Source organism: Gobio gobio, assembly GCF_949357685.1.
Source record: "Gobio gobio genome assembly, chromosome: 7".
Lineage (NCBI taxonomy): Eukaryota > Metazoa > Chordata > Actinopteri > Cypriniformes > Gobionidae > Gobio > Gobio gobio.
The window spans coordinates 11313976-11335404 of NC_137103.1; the positions used below are offsets into that span (position 1 = coordinate 11313976).

The 21429-nt window shown below is 38.6% G+C and overlaps 1 protein-coding gene across 1 annotated transcript in view; it reads right to left on the bottom strand.

The window, feature by feature from the left end:
• The window catches only part of rapgef4a (Rap guanine nucleotide exchange factor 4a), a gene marked incomplete at its 5' end in the record, with an annotated part of 307110 nt that extends 294474 nt beyond the window's left edge, over nt 1-12636 (bottom strand). The window contains one exon of the mRNA XM_079822458.1: nt 12569-12636. Within this exon, the coding sequence (XP_079678584.1) occupies nt 12569-12636 (68 nt within the window). The remainder of the gene's footprint in view (nt 1-12568) is intronic.
• Nucleotides 12637-21429: the final 8793 nt, after the last annotated feature.

Below are 21429 nucleotides of genomic sequence, written 5' to 3' on the forward strand. Positions count from 1 at the left end.
GCTCCATGTTGCTTCTAGCATATGCGACACACGTGAAGCTGACGAATGACGTAGGTTCAGCTGCGACAAAAAAAAAAAAAAAAAAAACCTGGATCGGCCCGTGGATCTGTTCATTTTTCCGATCCCCGATCCAGCTATTTTGTCAGTATCGCGGCCGATATCCGATCCTAATATCGGATCGGTGCACCCCTAGCCCAGCTCCAAGTCTCCTTCATTGCTGAGGAATCTGAATAGACCCAAATCTCCTTCGTCGTTGATGGTCCCGCCCAGTGTCCAACTCCCTCCTCCTCCAAGTAAGCAGTCCAGTTCCTCGTGTCGGCTCTGCTGTTCCTGTTCGGCTCCTCCGCCTATTCAGCCCAGTCTGCTACTGTCTCCCAAGTCCCCAGCTCCACCTTGGTGTTTGGATCCCCTGACTCCGCCTCGCATCTTCGAGCCCACTACTCCACCTTGCTCCGTTGACCTGTCTGTTCCACCTTGGCTCCTTGCTCCCTCAGCTCCTCCTGGAACTGTTGTCCTCTAGCTCCACCAGGCTCTCTCGTCTCTCCGGCACCATCCTTGGTCAGTCACCGCCCCTTCAGTTTTGTCTGGTTCCTCCTTCCAACGGCTCCACCTCAGTCCTCACTCCCACCGGCTCTGCCTCAGTCCTTCGGCACCCTGGCTCCACCTTGGCCACCCTGGCTCCATGTCTTGGTCCATCGGACACTGCCTGGGTCTCCACAACTCCCCTCAGCCGCCCAGGCTCAAGGCTCCATCCATTGGTTCCTTTGTGGGTCACCATCCTCCTGGCTGGCTTCTGGGTCGCTCTGGGCCCTCATCCACTGCCAGCTTCCCCATGGTCTCTTCTGTTAATAGCAGGGCTTAAAAACGGAACAAAATATCAATCGGTTCACTCCGAGCAGAATCGATATTATAGCGTTTCCGTTTTTGCGTTCCTCAATAAACATTACTGTTCCGAAAACGGTTTGATTTGAAAAAATACAGGTTAATAACGTTATTTTAATTTAGCCTATACTTTAAACAAATATGTATAAATAGACTTATTTTCACTCAATAATAATATAACGCATGGTAATTAAACTTGAATATTTATTTCATAACATTTTTAAAACCACAACAGAAATACATGCATTAATTACAAAGCATAAACGGACCTGTTTTAATGGAGCGTTAGACGATCGAAAGTGCCCCTATACTTTTCAGAAGAGTGATAACATTCTTTGTAACGTTACATAACTTTTTTTCAACACGACTTGTTTTCAAAATTGCATGAATAAAGAATAAATAAACTGGATAACCATTGCACCGTCATCTGCTAATTTCAAAGCAAACACTGCGCAACACGTCCTTGCATCACATAATCAAATTCAGTCATGCTAATAAAGCTTGATCATTTAATGCAATATAACATACCATTTAATACGAAGCATCAACCGTCTATATAGAAAACATTGACCTGTCCTGTATTGGCAATCTGAAAGACTATAGCAAAAATGTTTGATAGATGCTATAGCCTACTTGGATAGGCTTAAACGGAATCCACAAACTAGCCTAAATCAGTCTATTTGAGTTTAAAGTCCGTACTGCTTATTTAAACGTTCGAAAAGAATGTCCTCGAATACCTGCCCATTCATTGTAGACCTCAGTGGGGAAAGAAATGTACTTGAGGCATGAAAATGCGCGCTCTACACTGACGGTAGATTCATAGATGATGGTGCGCGGGCATTTCACTCACGCTTGATAAGTCAACGTCACATGCTGGACTACTCTATTCATGATTGGTCACTGCCAAATTAAAATATTAAAGAGAACGATAAAATAACGTTATTAACCGGTTAATGGTCATTTCAAATGAACGTTTCTGTTCAGAACGATTCAAATTGATTTTGATTTCGTTTTCGTTTTTGTTCCTCTTAAAATTTTGTTCGTTTCCGGTTTTCGTTTTCGTTCCTTGAACCGGTTCGGAGCCCTGGTTAATAGTATCCCTGCCAATATCATCTGTGGTCCTGCGTAGGCATCAGGAGCCGTCTTCCGGAGGAAGGGAGTAATGTCACGTTCCGTTGTGGTGTTAGTTCAGTTTTCATGGACTTTTTGTTTGTTTTCCTTTGTTTTTGTATAATTAAGTTTTTACTGCTAATAGATCACTGCGTGAATAAAGTATATGTATGTATAAAATATATGAATAAAATGAGTAAAATAACTACTATTGTAATATATTTTAAAATATATAAAAGCTGAATTTTCAGCATCATTACTCCAATCTCCAGTGTCACATGATCCTTCAGAAATCATTGTAATATGATGATTCGCTGCTCAAGAAACATTTTTTATAATTATCAATGATGAAAATATCTTTCTGTTTAATATCTTTGTGGAACTCAGGAAATTACATAATAGAAAAAAACACTCACAGGTCCATTAAAGACCACAAGATCAATTAAGCATCTTAAAATATAAGATAACTTGACCATTTTTGTGATGTGGCAAAATTAGTTCAAGTTGCAAAATGTTATGTGGTCCAATGCCCCAAAAACATGATTTGATATGTTATATTTGTTAGTAAATATATTTTATGCACTTTATTTATTTATTTTTATAATGATTAAGACTGTGTTTGTGTATGCATGTTTACCTGACATTTACACCACATGACATTTTTATAGCCACTGATAAAATGTAAATGGCATAGTTTGTCAAAATCACCATATGTGAGAAAAGTGAGTGCATTTCTGAGAATTTGGCACGTTTTTAAACTAGATTTTTAAAAGATTTTTTCTATTTCTTTTTCTCTTTTCTTACTTGTCACTGACCTTTATCTGAAATAATAGTCCAGTTAGAAATCACCAATAAAACAATGGCTATAGACCATCTGGTGGCAGGAAGCGGCAGTTCTGCATCATTTACATTTAATAATTTAGAAGACGCTTTTATCCAAAGCCACTTACAAATGAGGAGAACAATAGAAACTGTTAAACCAATAAAAGTGCAACACTATATTAGCAGTCTATGGACGCTTCCATATACAGATATACAGAATAAAATAAAATAAAAGTAATTGCCCATTTTTATCCCATAATTCTGAGGAAAAAAAATCAGAACTTTGATATATAAATGTCAGAATTTTGAGTTTATGTATATCGCATTTCTAACTTTTTTCTCAGAATTGTGATATAAACTCATGTAGCTTTATAGTTTACATCCAATTCATACTTTAATAGTAGGGTAATCCTTACAGGTTTTATCAGTCCAGTGTCTTGCAACCATAAACGTCAGCATTTGGCTTCAAAGGACATCTTCCTCCTCTTGTTACCACTGTTTTTCTGTCACCTTTGTGTGTGCGCAACTGCAGTGACGTAATCTGACAGTCACTGAACGAACTGAAGCTGAAACTACATTTTATTTAATGCTAAAGATTTTAAAGGATAAGGATAGTCTAAACTTAAAATTAGATGTCAGTTTTAAAAACAGTGTCTTTCTTCTACTAAAAAGCACATGTCCACATAGAGGTCTGACACACCTGTGCAAACAATAAGCTACGTACGTGAGCATGTGCCTGTGTGTGTCTGAGGATGCTTAACAGGGACTAAAAGTCCATTTACTATGCAAACAGTTCTACATCAAAACCTAAAAAACACTGTCAATGTGGCCAACGTGTGTAACCCAAAGGATTAGAATGTTTTGCTAACGTTCCCATTAAGTTCTGAAAACGTTATTTCTGAACGTTCTCTGAACATTTTAAAACGCCCAGTTCACTTCAAAATGAAAATTTACTCACCCCCATCTCATCCAAGATGTTCATTTCTTTCTTTCTTCAGTCGAAAAGAAATTAAGTTGGAGGAAAACATTCCAGGATTTTTCTCCACATCATAGACTTTTTTTGGTTTTGGTCCTTGCCACCGTCGCCTTTGACTTTGGTTTGCTCAGCTAGGGGACCCTAAATATTCAACTATATTACTGATCAGCTCATTTTCAATTATCATAAAGTTTATAATAATGAGATAAAAAGTCGAAAATACGATATGCTAAGTCATAATTATAAGATACAATTTTGAAAATATGAGTTTAAAAGACCTCATTATTAGATAAAAAGTCAAAAATAGGACATGCTAAGTCATTGTGAGATGAACCGTCGAAATTAGGACTTTAAAAATTCAGAGATAAAAAATCAAAAAAAATTATTTAAAGTCTCTAAATTATGATTAAAAGATACAAGATCCTAATTATGAGATAAAAAGCTGAAATTAGATTAAAAAAGGTCTAAATTATGACCAAAACACACACTAAGACATTTGATGAAATCATGCTTGTTTTAGTTTTTTTTAAATGCGCTTTTCATTTTTTGATTCACACTTATAATAATATTTACATTATTTTTTACATGCGTTTTTACATTTTGAAATCAGTTTTTACAACAGAAATGAATCAATCAAAAACTTACTTTAGCTTTTCATCTAAAACAAAATTAATTTCCTATCATCACTGTAAAGCTGCTTTGAAGCATCTGTGTTGTGAAAAGCGCTATAGAAATAAAGGTGACTTGACTTCAATGGTAACCAAAATGTTGAAGGTCCAAATCAATGCAGTTTCAAAGGGTTTCAGAGGCTTTTCCTCTGCGCGATCCCAGACGAGGAATAGGGTCTTATCTAGCCAAGCCATCGGTCATATATATATACTTTTTAACCTAAATTGCTCATCTTGCGCTGCTCTGAGACACACGACGGATTGCACAATCACATCGGAAAGGTCACACTAGACGTAGGCAGAAGTCCCGCCCCCATGTTCACAAAGCGCACATGCGAAGACTAATACAAACATCCTTTAGCAAAAAAAGGTAAAACAACGTTGTCGGATGATTTTGAAGATGGAGATGGAGTGTTTTTTGGTAAAGGGCGTTTGTATTAGTCCTCGCACATTCGCTTGGGGCGGTACTTCTGCCTACGTCTAGAGTGACGTTTCCGACGTGATTACGCAATCCGTGGTGTGTCGCAGAGCAGCGCAAGATAAGCAATTTACTTTTTTATTTTTATTGATGATGTTTGGCTAGATAAGACCCTATTCCTTGTCTGGGATCATGCAGAGCCTCTGAAGCCCTTCTAAGCCCTATATGGAGAAAAATCCTGAAATGTTTTCCTTAAAAAAAACTTAAAATTTATTTTTTACCGAAGAAAGAAAGACACAAACATCTTGGATGAGATGGGGGTGAGTAAATTATCAGGACATTTTCATTTTGACGTGAACTAATCCTTTAAGAGACGTCTACAGTGAAATTACTGTGAAAGTAATCCAATTATTAACTTGGAATATACTGTAATTTAGGGCTGTGCGATATTGAAGAAAAATGCGATATCCTTGTTAAATAATGCGATATTCGATATGCAATACGATATTGCTTTAAGTGTGTAAAATCTATTTCTTTCCCCAACTGATATCTTTCACTTAAAGCATAACCGACTGTGTTTACATGAATACTCATCAAGACAGCCATTTTGACACAACTGTGTGTGTATTTGACAGTATGAGTGTGTAACAAGACACCACGTTTCGGTGTGTGTCAGACGGCACGAGACTGCAAGGAGTTGTTTTTTGCAAGTCATTGCGTTTAATAACTCTTTTTAACGCCATGCAAGTCACATAAGTAACAGTTGTGTGCCCAGTCTATTCTCTGCTATATGCATCAACCTAAAACGTACACTTTTCACAATGTTGAAGTAGCCTATTAAAACCATTCAGATATTGCGTACCCTTGCGATATGCATATTGCGATATGTACATTTGCGATATTTCGATAATTTCGATATATTGCACAGCCCTACTGTAATTTCACACTAAAACAGTGTAGCCAAAGTCCTGAGAACATCTCCTGTTAGCTGGATAGCAAGTACTTTTGCTCAAACTAAAGGGTTAATGATTTGAACAACCTCCCAACTTCAGGTTTTAATTAAACTCGGGCATTTATGGACTTCCTCGCCTTCTTCTCAATCTTCAAGATTTGCATTTTGAAACAGTACAGAACTAAACACTCAACTAATTTCATCCTCAATAGTTAAATTTATGACGTTCATATAATTCAAAAAGCAATCAATCTGATGTGGTCTGAGTCAGAGGGAAACCACTGCAGTGAAAATCAGACACAGCTCCACTCAAGACATCTGGACGTCGCTGTTATGCATCTATCGCGCCATCAAAACAATGCCAGGTAAAAGGAGATAAAGACAGGAATGGAGAGAGTCGAGTGCGGACATAATTTCAACAGACCTGTGTCCATCTGCTTTAGATGTGTAAATATTGATCTACAGCAAGATGGAGCCATTCATTGCAGGAAGAGCCGGCCGGAGCCCATTAGAGTGTGTCATAAACACATTACACACAAATCTCCGCCCCGTGTTTGATAACGAGATAGCGTGTTTGTTAACTGCTTTATAATGTTGGATATATACGAGATGCCCCGTTTCTAGGCGATCATGGGCAGAGTCCGTAGGCTCACAGTACTGCTATTATTACAAATTCTTAAAGTTCACCCAAAAAGTCATCATTTACCCTTGTATCATTCAAAACCTGTATGAGATTCTTCTGTGGAACACAAAAGGAAACGTTGAACAGAATTCACTGACTGTTCTTCACGATGAAAAGCATACAGAGACCAGTGGCTAGGGCTGCTCGGTTATGGTAAAAAGCATAATCACGATTATTTTGCTCAATATTGAAATCACGATTATTTAACACGATTATTGGTGGGTGATATGATCGGTAATATTATAATAAGATCCCCTTCCTACGTCACTAGGGGAGCGAAATCTGAGCGGCTGGTTTTTTCACATGCTTGCAGAGAAAGGCTTACCAAAACAAAGTTATTGAGTTGTCCTTTTTCACGTTTTCTGGTTGGTAGATGCACCAGGGACTAGTGTTGTCAAAAGTACAGACCGGGATACCAAGTCGGTACTGAAATTTTAAAAAATGTGACGCTTTGAGCGCTGTTGAGCGGAATCGTAAACACCTCTGATTGTCCATTGTGTTCACTCTTCACGCGCGCATCAAATATGTCTGTGATTGGCTACAATGATCAGCGCTTCACAAACATGTAATAAATATACATCAATGACGCTTTTCACAGAGCGCTTACACAGATACACACAGAGCGTTTGAATGTAGGAGTGTGGAATCTTAAGGCACTTAAAGGGTTAGTTCACCCAAAAATGAAAATTCTGTCATTAATTACTTACCCTCATGTCGTTCGACACCCGTCAGACCTCCGTTCATCTTCAGAACACAAATGAAGATATTTTAGTTAATCTGATGGCTCTGAAAGGCCTCCATTGGCACAATGGCACGGTTCACTCTCAAGACCCTTAAAAGGTACTAAAGACGTCGTTACAAAGTCCATCTCACTACAGTGGCTCTACAATAACTTTATGAATCGGCGAGAATAGTTTTTGTGCGCAAAAAAAACCTAAATAACGACTTATATAGTGATGACGATTTCAAAACACGGCATCATGAAGCTTCGAAGCGTAATGAATCAGTGAGTCGAATCAGCAGTTTGAATCGCCAAATTTCAGCAGTTTGGCGGTTTGACACGCGATCCGAATCATGATTCGACTCACTGATTCATAACGCTTCGAAGCTTCATGATGCCTTGTTTTGAAATCGTCATCACTATATAAGTCGTTATTTAGGGTTTTTTTGAGCACAAAAACTATTGTCGCCGATTCATATAGTTATTTTAGAACCACTGTAGTGAAATGGACTTTGCAACGACGTCTTTAGTGCCTTTTAAGGGTCTTGAGAGTGAACCGTGCCATTGAGCCAATGGAGGCCTTTCAGAGCCATCAGATTTCAACTAAAATATTGTCATTTGTGTTCTGAAGATGAACGGAGGTCTGACGGGTGTCGAACGACATGAGGGTAAGTAATTAATGACAGAATTTTCATTTTTGGGTGAACTAACCCTTTAAATGAAGGCAATTCACCAGCATACCAACGTTCGCCTATCAACAGGTTTTTCTGTTTGGCCGGTGACTGCGCGCGCACACAGTGGTGAAGTGGCCGTTTGAATTGAACACAGAATCGATTCTGAATTTTTGAGAATCGATTCTGAATCGTTGGATAACGAATCGCGATGCATCGATGCATCAACCTTTTCTCCCACCCCTATTTGAATGCAGGCGCCTATCAGCCTACCGGTCCGCTGGTCGACGCCTGCTTGTGCTTTCAAACACTCCTGCTTTCAAAACACTTTCAAAAACTTCTGTGTGCTTTCAAACGCTCCCGTGCGTTGAACATTGTAGCCAATCACAGACACATCCTCGTGAACACAATGGTCAGCCAGAGGTGTTTACGATTCCAGCTCAACAGCGCTCAAAGCGGCACATTTTTTACATTTCAGTACCGACTTGGTACCACGGTCTGTATTTTTGACAACACCACTGGGGACCCGATTATAGCACTTAAACACAGAAAAAGTCAGATTTTCATGATATGTCCCCTTTAAAGGGATTATTCACCCTAAAACAGTGGTGTAAAGTATTTGAGTACATGTAATCAGTTACTATACTTAAAGGGTTAGTTCACCCAAAAATGAAAATTAGCCCATAATTTACTCACCCTCAAGTCATCCTAGGTGTATATGACATTCTTCTTTCAGACGAATAAAATCTGAGTAATATTACAAAAGTCCAGGCTAATTCAAGCATTAGAATTGGATTCATAGTGGATTCAAAGTCCATAAAAAGTGCATCTGTCCGTCAAATAACTGCCCCACGCGGCTCCGGGGTGTTAATAAAGGCCTTCTGAAGCGAATCAATGTGTTTGGGTAAGAAAAATATTCATATTTAAAACTTTATCAAGTAAACTTGATAAACTCGCCTTCCCAGTTCAATTTATGGAAAAATTGTTGAAAGTTCCCCTGCCGATCGAAAGACTAACGCGACCAGGTTCGCTCGTCATGACGTCACGTACGCATCTTGAGTTTCACTTTCAACATTCAACACTTTTCCATGGAATGCGGTCGGTCGAAAGTGTACTTGATAAAGTTATAATATGGAAATTTTTCTTACACAAACGCATCAATTCGCTTCAGAAGGCCTTTATTAACACCCCAGAGCCGCGTGGAGCAGTTATATGACGGACAGATGCACTTTTTATGGACTTCAAAAACACAGCAACTATGAATCAAATTAATGCTTGAATTAGCCTGGACTTTTGTAATATAACTCTGATTTTATTCGTCTGAAAGAAGAATGTCATACACACCTAGGATGACTTGGGGGTGAGTAAATGATGGGCTAATTTTCATTTTTGGGTGAACTATGCCTTTAAGTATCTTTTTGTAGTTTGTAGCTTTACTGAGTATCTAACTTAACTTTTTCTGCAGTAGTTTATTTCTGCAACATTGATTTCTACAGGTCATCAAAGGTACTGCAGTATATCATGTGCGTTTTTCTCTTACCCACCCAAACTTTGTCAACAAGGCTGCTTCACACGAATGCGCGTGCATTAGCAGGTAGTTGTTGAATCGCAGGGTTTCATGTATGAGATGAGGACATGACTGCAGCCGGTGATGAGACTGAAACCAGTGTTCTGTGCAAGCAGGCTTTGACCATTTCATTTTACTTAACATTATTTTATTTATCCGTTATAAGAGCCTTTTGAGCACTTGAGCTTAATTGACTTGAATGTTTGTAGACGTTTAAGAGGCTGTTCTGTTGACTTTGATTTAATGCAATATTGAAGTGTTCCATTTCATTTCGATTTTAGAAAATAAACATGATGGCCCTCCTCACAAAGCAACATTTTCTTGTTTTTCACTGGCATGTGTCTTAGGTTTTGAGGACTAGTTCATATTTGAGCCTACAGTCAGTACAAGTAAAATACTAAAGTACTGTTAAATTAAGATACTCTTTCTCTCAGTTTCACAGACAAGGCTTTAGCTAGTCCCAGACTAAAATGCATGTTTGAGCTTTTTTTAACTGAAAGCAACATCTGTTCATCTTCAAAACACAAATTAAGATACTTTTTAATATTACCTCATAATGTTTGTCCATCCATTGAGAGTTCACGCAACCAGATCTTCCATTCATCAAAACGTAGAAAAAGACATTTTAATGGCCATATAAAATGAGCAGTTTATCAACTGTACTGGCTTTCAATCCTCATTGGTTCTTGCATCAAGCAAGCACGTTTGAACTTCCGTTTGCCATAGTTGATGTGCTCTATGCATGTGTGTTTATATGTGAAGAAAAGCCTATATCAAATCTGTTCATCATATATGAAGCCATCATATCTCTTCAGAGGGCTTGGATTAAACCGCTCAATTCATCTGCATTACTTTTACAATGTTGTTTTTGTACTTTTTAAAGCTTGAAAATATTGGTTGCACCTTTGTAAGGTGCACTGTTTAAATGTTAGCGTCATCTAGCTGTGAAGTTGCGAATTGCAACCGCTCACCCCTCCCTTTCGAAGCACATAGAGAAGCTACGGTGGCCGACACAGGACAAAGATGTTGTCGTCTGAGACCGCAGAGAGTGACTAGCGCTCTGTAGAGCAGTTTGTCCGTTTAGGGCTACTGTAGAGACATGGCGGCGCAAAATGGCGGCTTCTCTGTGTATGTAAATAGAAATGACTCATTCTAAGGTAATAAAAACATAACGGTTCATTATGTGAGGTCTTTATACACCACTGAAAACATTGACTCACTGCGACTTTAATTCACTGCGCACTTTAATTCAAAAGACATAGACCTGTACATAGCAAAACTTAATAGATTAAACATAACGCCGGATCCCTATAATGCCCCCGGGGTGCTTTTCACGTGTATCAATAAAGGAACGGATAGCTTTCCTGACCTGCAGTATATCCTGGGGCTTTTCCAACTTATGCACTACTAAATATTTTTGTGTTGCACCATTAAACATAGTTGAAGCCTAAATCTATGTATTAACTCAATATTTATGGAAGCTTCCGATCAGGAGTAACGTTAACAAACTCTTGTTTTACATGACATAATTCAATTATTTACACATAAAGTGGGGCAAAAAAGTATTTAGTCAGCCACCAATTGTGCAAGTTCTCCAACTTAAAAAGATGAGAGAGGCCTGTAATTTTCATCATAGGCACACTTCAACTGTGAGAGACAGAAATCCAGAAAATCACATTGCCTGATTTTTAAAGAATTTATTTGCAAATTATGGTGGAAAATAAGTATTTGGTCATCTACAAAAAAGGAAGATTTCTAGCTCTCACAGACCTGTAACTTCTTCTTTAAGAGGCTCCTCTGTCCTCCACTCATTACCTGTATTAATGGCACCTGTTTGAACTCATTATCAGTAAAAAAGACACCTGTCCACAACCTCAAACAGTCAAACTCCAAACTCCACTATGGCCAAGACCAAAGAGCTGTCAAAGGACACCAGAAACAAAATTGTAGACCTGCACCAGGCTGGGAAGACTGAATCTGCAATAGGCAGCTTGGTGTGAAGAAATCAACTGTGGGAGCAATTATTAAAAAATGGAAGACATACAAGACCACTGATAATCTCCCTGGGATAATCTTCCTTTAATGGATGAATAAAAATTATTAAAGAATATTAAAAAATATCTTTATTTGTAATTTGAAGATGAATAGAAGTCGTATGGTTTTGGAACGCCAAGAAGTTGAGCAAATGATGCCAGAATTTTCCTTTGTGGGTGAACTATCCCTTTAGTTGTCCTTTTTTGAGCCCTAGTTATGGTGTTATTATGATGCCATACAGAATGTGCTTGCATTATTTCAACTTATTTCTTAAATAACTGTGTTTAACAAAGGAATTCCTCATGGAAAACATTTACCTATGATTCTGCAAATAACACTTTGATTCTGATGTATGTTTATTGCAGAACTTGCATATATACAATATTTATTTTGCAATAAATGTAACATACGTTGTTTCTATTATACACAAGCAACATAAATCTATAGTTTTATATTTCTCTGTCATTTTAAATTTTTCATTGGCAATGTTTATTTAAGTTTTTTCCCTCATTAATGCGGTTAAGTAGTCTTGAGCCAACAAATCATTAATTTTAGGATTTACTGTATCAAGAGCAGCCTGGACATTTAGCTAAACCTCTTCTTTTGTGTTTCACTGAAGGAAGAAATGCATACATAGGGTTTGGGTGACATGAGGGTGAAATATTCCTTTAAGTTCGTCTCTGTTTCTAAAGCCCTTCACAGCAGAAAGCGTCTGCAGTAACACAAGCACTGCAGCACTGGTGACCTCTTCCAGGTGACAAACAACCCTTTACAAACTACACTCACATCTGCCAGATTCACAGTGAAAGCTGCGAAACACGTGAAGCTGACACTGGATCCATCTATCATCTAGAATCAGTCGAGGGCATAGGCTACATCAATTACACTGACATTAGCAGTTGACATTTATGACATAAAACTTATATCCTAATATGGTTTAACAAATCAAATGTGCTTGGAATGTCTTTTCCATGAGGCACTGGTGTGTAAAAGATTGCTGCAGGTGGATCAGAACAACAACATGAAGACAGAAGGATGAAGTTTGTGTAGGGTAAACGACGGTACCTCTTGTCCAGACAGATGATCCACTCAGCAGAAGCAGACGGGTGGCTGGAGGTGTGTGCCGCGACCATCTTCGGTGAAATCATGGAGTAAAACTACCGTTCGCATCGTCCGCACCTGATCATGAGCAGCATGCGACTTTACTGAGAGCGACCGAGTTTGAGTCTGACCGATGCTGAGCCGCCCACACAGCTAACATGGGCGAATATACCGGGGCTAGTTGTCACACAGGGAAGTTGTCATAAGAGCTATGATTTCGAGTCAAAAGTAGCCTTCTTAATATTTACAGTAGTTTTGTATGTTTAACCTCGTAGTTTTTTTCTTCTTTTTTTCAATTCCAACCACACACATTTGCTATATATAAACAAAAATCAACAACATCAAACGGGTCGAGTGGCCAAGTTGAAAAAGAAAAGAAAAAACTATTCTGTCATCATTTAGGCTCTACACTAGCCTGGTTAAAACCAGACCATTCTCAGTAGTAAAATCTAAATTTGCCGGAAGTTGTCTGGGTTTTCCCAGGCTAGCTCTACACACCCAGACCCATTAGACTTTCGTTCATCTTCGACATTTTTACTTAAACCTGATATTTTTAATTGTGGTGGACGGCAAAACATATAATGTATATTACATAATAACAACATTTAAAGCTCAAAAGTCTGTATATTATCCAATTTAAATTAAAAAAAATGTATTGTGATAACCCAAAACTATTTTTTGTTCATCCTTCAAAGATTGTCTGAATTTGTAACACTAAAAGTTTCACGAAGTAGGAAAACTAACACTTGGTGAAATACAAACACTTCTAGTTTTAAATTTAAAAAGACACAATTTTACCAGTAGACGGCGGCAGAGGAGCACTTATTTGCTCATTAGCCATTTCCACTCCCTAACATAGTTATTTTTTTCCTCACATTTTGTTTTTGAATGTACTTTTAGATTTTATAATGATCAAATCAATATTATTACATTAAAAAAATCTGTTATAATAGTATATATTTGTAGGAAAGGTCAAAAGTAGAAGTAAAATGTGCGCATCGAGGGTGCAATGGGACACCCTATGGTCTTGTTGACTTACCAGACATGCGCACGTGGCGGCCATTGTAAGTCCACAAGACCGCAGGTGTTTCTCAATGTCAAGGATGCTTCCTCTGTAGGACTGGTCCTTCCAAGTCACTTCCTTCAGAGGCTAGGCGAGGCTCCTCTTTTGCATTCGGAGAACACGTAAATGGAACAGGCTAGCAATTGCACGTCATTGCGTCATTACATCAGTGAAAAGGTCCGTTAGCCATCAATAACGTAATTTGTATAATATCAATACGGTAGTCATTTGTACTGGCATATAAACGTTAAACTTTACTTATATTTACTATGGTTATAACAAATGTTTGGTGACGTAAATATTGCCCCGTTAACGCTCCGACTCCGCCAACGTCCGATATTTTGTATTTTTTTAACAAGATAGCAAAGCTGCGCGCATAGGATTGTGGGTGATTTGAGAGTGTGAAGTGTGCGAAGTCTACTCGTAAGCATCCTTTCCTGTATATGGCATATTTTTCGAACGAAGGACTCAGACCTTGGTTGAAATTCTGAGGATCCTCGACATTGGAACAGTCCTTCGATGGCTGTCGATGACGTAGCATCCTCGGAATTCTGGCTTCCGAGGATCCTTCCTTGACATTGAGAAACGCCTCGTAAGTGCATATGAAGTGTGCCATTTGGGACAGGGCCAAACTTTCTTCTCCTGCATTCTTTTGCGATCCAGAATGGCAGCAGAGCTGAAAGGTTTGTTTGAGCTGCGCCCTCTAGTGTACAGGCGTGAATTAGCATTTCCTTCAGCCTGATGCTGCATTCACACTGAATGCGAATTGAGCGTCTGGACTCTGAAGTGAGTGATTTCCATGTTAAGTGAATGTAAAGACGCGATTTTGTCTCATTCGCGCATCCAGTTTGCGAATTGAGTGTCTTGCGCGACTGATTTTATTTGGTGCTTTTTGTGCATTCACGCGTTTGAATCGAATTCCCGTCTGACGCCCGAGTTGAAAAATTTGAACTTTGGCATCTGTTCGCTCTGCGTTAACCAATCAGGAGCCTGCTTGCTGCTGTCACGTAGTGAAGTGACGTGATAAACGGGGGCAGGCTCGCCCGGAGTCACTCATTCAAAACAGTGGCTGTGTTTAAGGACTTAGCACTTAATCTGGACTGAAGGACCTTGGCGTATTTTTGCATTATTATGGCATGACAATTATGAAAATTGTTGTTACTGTTCTTTCATGCATTTAATTAAAGCTATACGGAGCTATATGGGCGCGGGATAGGCGGAAGTAACATTGAAAGTGGAAGTGAACGCCTCGAACATAAGTCTATTTTGCTTCAAACGCTTGCTTTATACGGGCGACCAATTTGCTTTGGACGTGCGGGTGGATTCAAAATGGATGCCAACTAGATGCGATAGAAGCGAATTTGATGCAGCCTGAGGCTTATTCATTTCAGTTTTGGTGTGAAAGGCCTTTACACTTGCCAAAAAAACAACAAAAAATGTTGTTTTTAAAAACAAACAAGCAAGCCCAGCCCACATGAGAAAAAGTAACGCAAAAGTAATAGCACATTACTTCCGTAAAAAGTAACTAACGCAAATAGTTACTTTTTTCAGAGAGTAACGCAATATTAACACATTACTTTTGAAAGTAACTTTCCTCAACACTGTTGATGTGGTATGATGCCTTTTTATGTTATATTTGTTCGTTTAAGAGAAGTTTAAACGAAAGTAGTATTTGGCCAAAAAAATCCTGGTTTCACAGACGAGGCTTAAGCTAGTCCCAGACTAAAATGCATGTTTGAGCTGTTAAAGCAACATAACTTAAAATATGTCAGTGCCATTGTTTTGTCTCAATATGTATAGGTAATGTATTTTTTTTCTAGGGCATGTTTATAAAAGCTAAATGTCCTAATTGAACTAAGGGCTAATTTTGACTTAATCTAAGCCCTGTCTTTGAAACCACGCCCATAAGTCACAGTACACTGGCAGTGTTTATTCAACATATCACATTTATGAAGAAAATGTAAAGTGTTGTATTGATGGCTGGGCTCAAACCCGCAGTCAAACAACAAGTTCTTCATGACCAAGACGGAAACAGTGTTGACTGCGAGTGTTGCAATGATGTCCAGACACTGGGCAGTTTAAAGCCAGTAGTACGTGGGTGTAACTCTAGGAAAATGGGTGTTTCTCTGTTTTTCTGCAGTCCCAGACACAAGCACATTAACATGCTGTAGCTCTGTCTCATTATAAAGATGTCCAGTCAGCAACCGAGAGGAAACAGCCCTGCAGGGAGAGGCAGACACTCACTCTGGGTACAGTGACACACTGAGTCCCTGACAAAATATTCAAATAGAGTATTAATTATTGATATGCGATTCACAGTCGGCCAGCCTCATTTCCACTTATAAATATGTATTTGTAAGCGTTCTAATTTTCCTCATGGACAGAAGCGGTGATTTACAGAAAAGATGAGATCTTTGAACATCAACGCTCCACATTCCTCTGACTGTAACCTTGGTAACGGATGGACAAAAGAAGACATTGACTGTACAAGATCAAACATTGTGCTCAACTGGGGTTTGTGAGTTCTCAGATATGCCTGCAAAACCACCAGCACTGTAAAGAGGATGATTGAATGTTATTATGTTGATTGTTATTGATGTAACTGTTATTAATGTTTAAGTTGCAATGCAATTACTTTAATTTAAAGCACTCAGTGTCACATGGTCAGTGAACACTGAAGGTGACATCATAAGTCATTAGTCCACCAGGTGGCAACACCTCCATTCGGCTTTGAGAGCTTGAAGTTTAGGTTCTTAGTTGTCTAAATTGTACAGAGGCTTTAAAAGACAATTTCAGTTTTCACCTGGAAGTCTGTGTTTACTGCAAGAACGAAACCTATGGTTTACTGTTACTGTATTTTTCTTTTCTTTGTTTACTGCAAGCTATTTCCAGAGACAAACATAGGCCTACAATGCTGATTGAACCCTTCATTTTATATGTATAATGGCTGGTAACAAACAAATTAAAAAATATTGTCTGCCTGCCTTCCAAAACAACAGAGATGGGGAAATATGGATCTTGCAGCATTTTAACTTTACTTTAAAAAAAATAAAACAATTTAATAAAACAAAGAAGGCATTGCATAATGTGTGAGAAATAACAAAGGAACATGACAGTACGGAACAAAGGACTGAATCAAACTGAAGGCATGTATCCACCTGTTTCCGGCGGGCGCTACTGTAAAAAAGAACATGGGTACAACTTCCGGTGAGGCGGCGGAAGTAGTAGCCTATACCAATGGTATTGTGTGTGCTAGTTAGTGAAGAGGCTAAGTGTTTTTCGGATCATTAAGGTTTCAAAATAATAATTTTTACTATATTTTTTCTTTATCAGATGGTGCCACAAGGGCAGTGGCGGTTCTACATTGAATTGCACCCTGGGCAAGACCTACTTTGTTCGAGATACCCCCCCACATGAACATTTTTATTTCTGTGATCTACATATGTGCATTTTAAGATGTTCTGAAGGCCAAAAAAATTAGATAACAATAGCTTGAAAACCAGTGTCAGTGGGCAGACATTTTCATCAGTGAAGAAAGTAGTATACATATGGTTAACTGATATTTATATGTTTTATTAATCATTTTCGTAGACGCGTTAATTTACAGCGTTTCGCCAACACAGATCCGGCGTTTTAGGAGCCTGAAACCGATATTTTATTAAACCGGGTCCCTGAGTGGATAAATCTGAAACCGACACCCTTGCGTTTTCGTGTGTACAGCCAATCCGTATTTTGTGAAACGATGATGTCATCACACCAAGTCCCGCACAGGAAAGACTAGAAGGGATAAAACTACGGGCACTGGGCATGCGCACATCAATATTACGCCATTTAATTACTGTATTTGCATTGTTGTAAGGGTAGGTTTAGGGTTGGGGTAGGTGTTAGACGTTAATAAAACACAATCTGGTAAGTAGCTAATTTAATTCATTGTTATTTTATTCTGAGATTTTGCCCCACTTCCGACCGCTGCTGTACACATAGATATACATAATAAAGGCTAGATGTCTTACGGCAGAGTCTCTAACGTCATCACCGGCGGCCATCTTGTCACAGGCAAGCTTTCTGGCGGGCTCTGTGGTGCCTGATGTAAGGTGAGTGATCTGCACGAACACAAATACTCTTATCTCACTGAAATCTTGACGGATTTACAAATGGTTTGGTTTCTTACAAATATAATTACGGATGCTTGAACAAATTATGAATAATTTTTCATAAGTATGCAGTGTCATAACTACATGTCTGACATTTATAATAAACCTAACAGTTTGAAAATTGGTAGAAAATTGAGCAAGTTATGGTTATTTAAAAAGTATACGCACCATTAAAACACAATGTTACGAGTGAGCGAGCTGACTGTGACAAGATGGCCGCCAGGTGCGGACGTCGACCTCCATTGGCCAGCAGCGTGGACGAGACATCTAACCTTTATTATGTATATCTATGGCTGTACCCCTTCTAACCACAACTCTTCTTCTCGGTTTTTAGTGTATCTCTGTGGCAGAATTACAGCGCCACACACTGGTCTGGCATGTTTACTACATCATTTTCAGTCGGTTTCAGTGCTCTCGTGGGTACGCAGATATTTCTTGAGATGAGAGGAAAAAAAGATCGGATAGGGAAAGCTCTGGCTTCGTGTGGATGTGGCCTTTTTTTTCATTCACTCCTTCAAGTGAAATATACTACGTTTTGTACAGGTAAAAATAACTGGAAGTGAATGACACCGGAAGCCAGACACACAAATGGCCACGCCCGCGCTTAGCTGAAAAATAAGGTGGATATAGTAACAGTGGATAAAACAGTATGTGACAAAATACATATGTCTGAATTCCCAGTACTCTTAAAAGAATTGGCAAAAAGTACCCGGATGACCTACTACTTCTGGAGAGATTCTGAAGTGTGCATACGATGGACACTTTACTATCCCATGAGGCCATGGTGCTTTTCCACCTTCGGGTCGAACGTTTCCAGTTATGTTTACACTTGAGCCAAGTATGGCACTGCACGATTAAAAACCGTTGAATTTTCAGCACGATTGGCTAAAGTGACCTAAGTACTGAATTTCTTTGAATTTCAATTTATTTAAATGTACTTCCTTACACTCATGTTATTGTAAGTGAGGAAGAGTAATGACTAGCAAAAACAAAGTTTGAACTTGAAAGTTAAAGTCATCCAGAAGTAAATGGAAATGTTGTCATCAATGAATGTTTGCTGAAACCCATATCATCAGTTCATCATGAATATGATATAAATAGAATGCACTTAAATTCATTAATGGGACTAAAGATCACAGACTCGTGAAAATGTGAAGACTTGTTCTTATCAGCCAGTTTTACAACTATGTAAACATGAAAGTAGAGTAAAAATTCCATTACAAACTTCAAAAAAGATAAAAAAGGTAAGAAGATAGACCCATTCTAAAAACTGTTTATAACAGTATTAAGTTTGTACCAATTTTCGTGCTAAGAAAATACGTTTTTTATCAATAAACATTATCAGTCAACTCAACTCTAATGAACTCTAATGAATTTGCTTGCCCTGTTAAGGCAAGACTTAATACTCCTGGCTGTAAATGATCGATTTTCCCTATAACGTTTCGAAGGCAAAACCCTTTAAAGCTGTACTTTGACACCACAAGAATGCACTGATCATGTGTCCGAGAGATAGAACCTGCTCATATCACTGATCACATCAGCAGAACCTGACAGAGACAGGGGGGAGATGTTTGAAAGGTTTCCATGACAAAGGAACACTTGAAAAAGAAGAAAGAGGAATCTAAACAAATGCCCGTCTGCATTTTAGGGCTTTGCGTGGTTGCCAGGTGATGGTGCATCAGGCATGTAATGAGCGCTGTGCCACGCTGGCTCCTGTGTGCAAACCGCAGCACTAGAGCACACTCGCAGGTGGGTAACGGATATGTTTATTATGGGAATAAACAGATACTCTTGCATCATCAGAGCACTGGAACCATAGAGTACAGTTTACAGTTCCAACAAAAACTACATGCTACATCAATTTCATAAAATAACAATATCACCCAAAATGATTTATTCGTCCTTCTTTGTTTTACACAGAAATACAAAGTACTGAAGTAAAGTTGGCCGCAGCTTCCGCTGCACATGGTGTGATTACATTTAGGCCAGCTTTGTTTCCAAATGCCCCAACTGAGGGAAGTTTTGTAAACACAGCCAGTATAATCACAATGAAAGCATCCAAACTGCAATATTTAACATATCGTTAGCCTCATAGCATAATTGCCTAAGTCATATTTCAATGTTTTTGGTAAACAAGAAAAAAAACATTTTTAGGTATTTTTTCACAGTAAAGTTAGGCAGATATCTCAATTGGGCCAACAAATGACTTAGGCAATTATGCTATGAGGCTAACGATATATAGCCAAACATCTGCAAAGCACTCAATGTGTAAACAATATGATTTACACACTAAATACAACATAAATTTCAGCATAAAAAAGCTGCATATTTTTAAGGCAGTGGCTATTTGCAAGTGAAAATAACATATTTTCTAAAAGCGATAGATGATATTTACACTGTCGATGCTATTTACTAAGTGAAATAACATTCTAGGCTAAGTGAAAATAGTGATACATTCTGTTTACACCATGTAAACGTAGCCTAGTAGTTCTTTGCAATATGTGTAAATAGTAATTAGATGCTATTTATACTTTATTTTGACAGACACATACTATTTGCACCTCAGTATTGTTGTACATTAAAGGAACACGCCGACTTTTTGGGACTTTAGCTTATTCACTGTATCCCCCAAAGTTAGATAAGTCCTTACATACCATTCTCATCTCCGTGCGTGCCATAACTCTGTCTGATGCACACACTGTTAGCCTAGCTTAGCACAAAGACTGGAGGTAAATGGCTCCAGCTAGCATACTGCTCAAAAAGTGACAAAATAACGCCAACATTTTCCTATTTACATGTTGTGATGTGTATAGTTACAACTTATATTATTATTAAACATTTAGTTAGGCAATTTATTTCCACTTTTACAACATTTTCTTATTTTTTATTGAGAGCGAGCTCTGCAAAAGGCAGATTTGAACCCGGGTCGATCGCATCAAAACCTTGTTTCACAAGCCTTTCACTTTACTGACAACGCCAACAAGTCACGCTATTTGCACTTGGTGTAAATAGACACTCCTTATTTTTAAACCTGAACCTCACAGCAATTGGCTGCCGGCTGATATTTGCTTAAAGCCCAAACTTTTTTGATGTTCTCAACACTTTCTCCGGTTCACTGTCAATCCCACAATCCATCCTGCAATGTCTCATGTAGTTTCATTTGTGATTTATATAATGACCACTAGGAGGAGCTCTAGGCATATGTTCCCTTTCGAGAGCGTTCATTTCGACATTGGCTACGTCCGAAAGCTGGAAAATGCTGCGTTCGGAGGACACATTTCAAGGCAGGAAGGCATCAAGGCATGTCCCAATCTAATGTTAGCTTCACTTCCTGTCTCCAGAGAGACCTTCATCTGATCGAGTTTTGAAGGCAGCATATTTGTATCCTTCGCTGCCTTTGATATCCCACAATCCTGTGCTTTCCATTCTGTGACAGTTGAGCTGGAAAAAAAGATTGTGTCCGAAAGTTGCATTTGCTGGTCAGTTTGTGTGTAAATGTAAGTTTTTTACCAACATTTTCCACTTCTGATGTCATTTCTAGGGAGAAATTACTAATGTAGTAATTAAATATTTGTTTAGTTCTCATCAAAGCTCTCTCTATTTTGCTG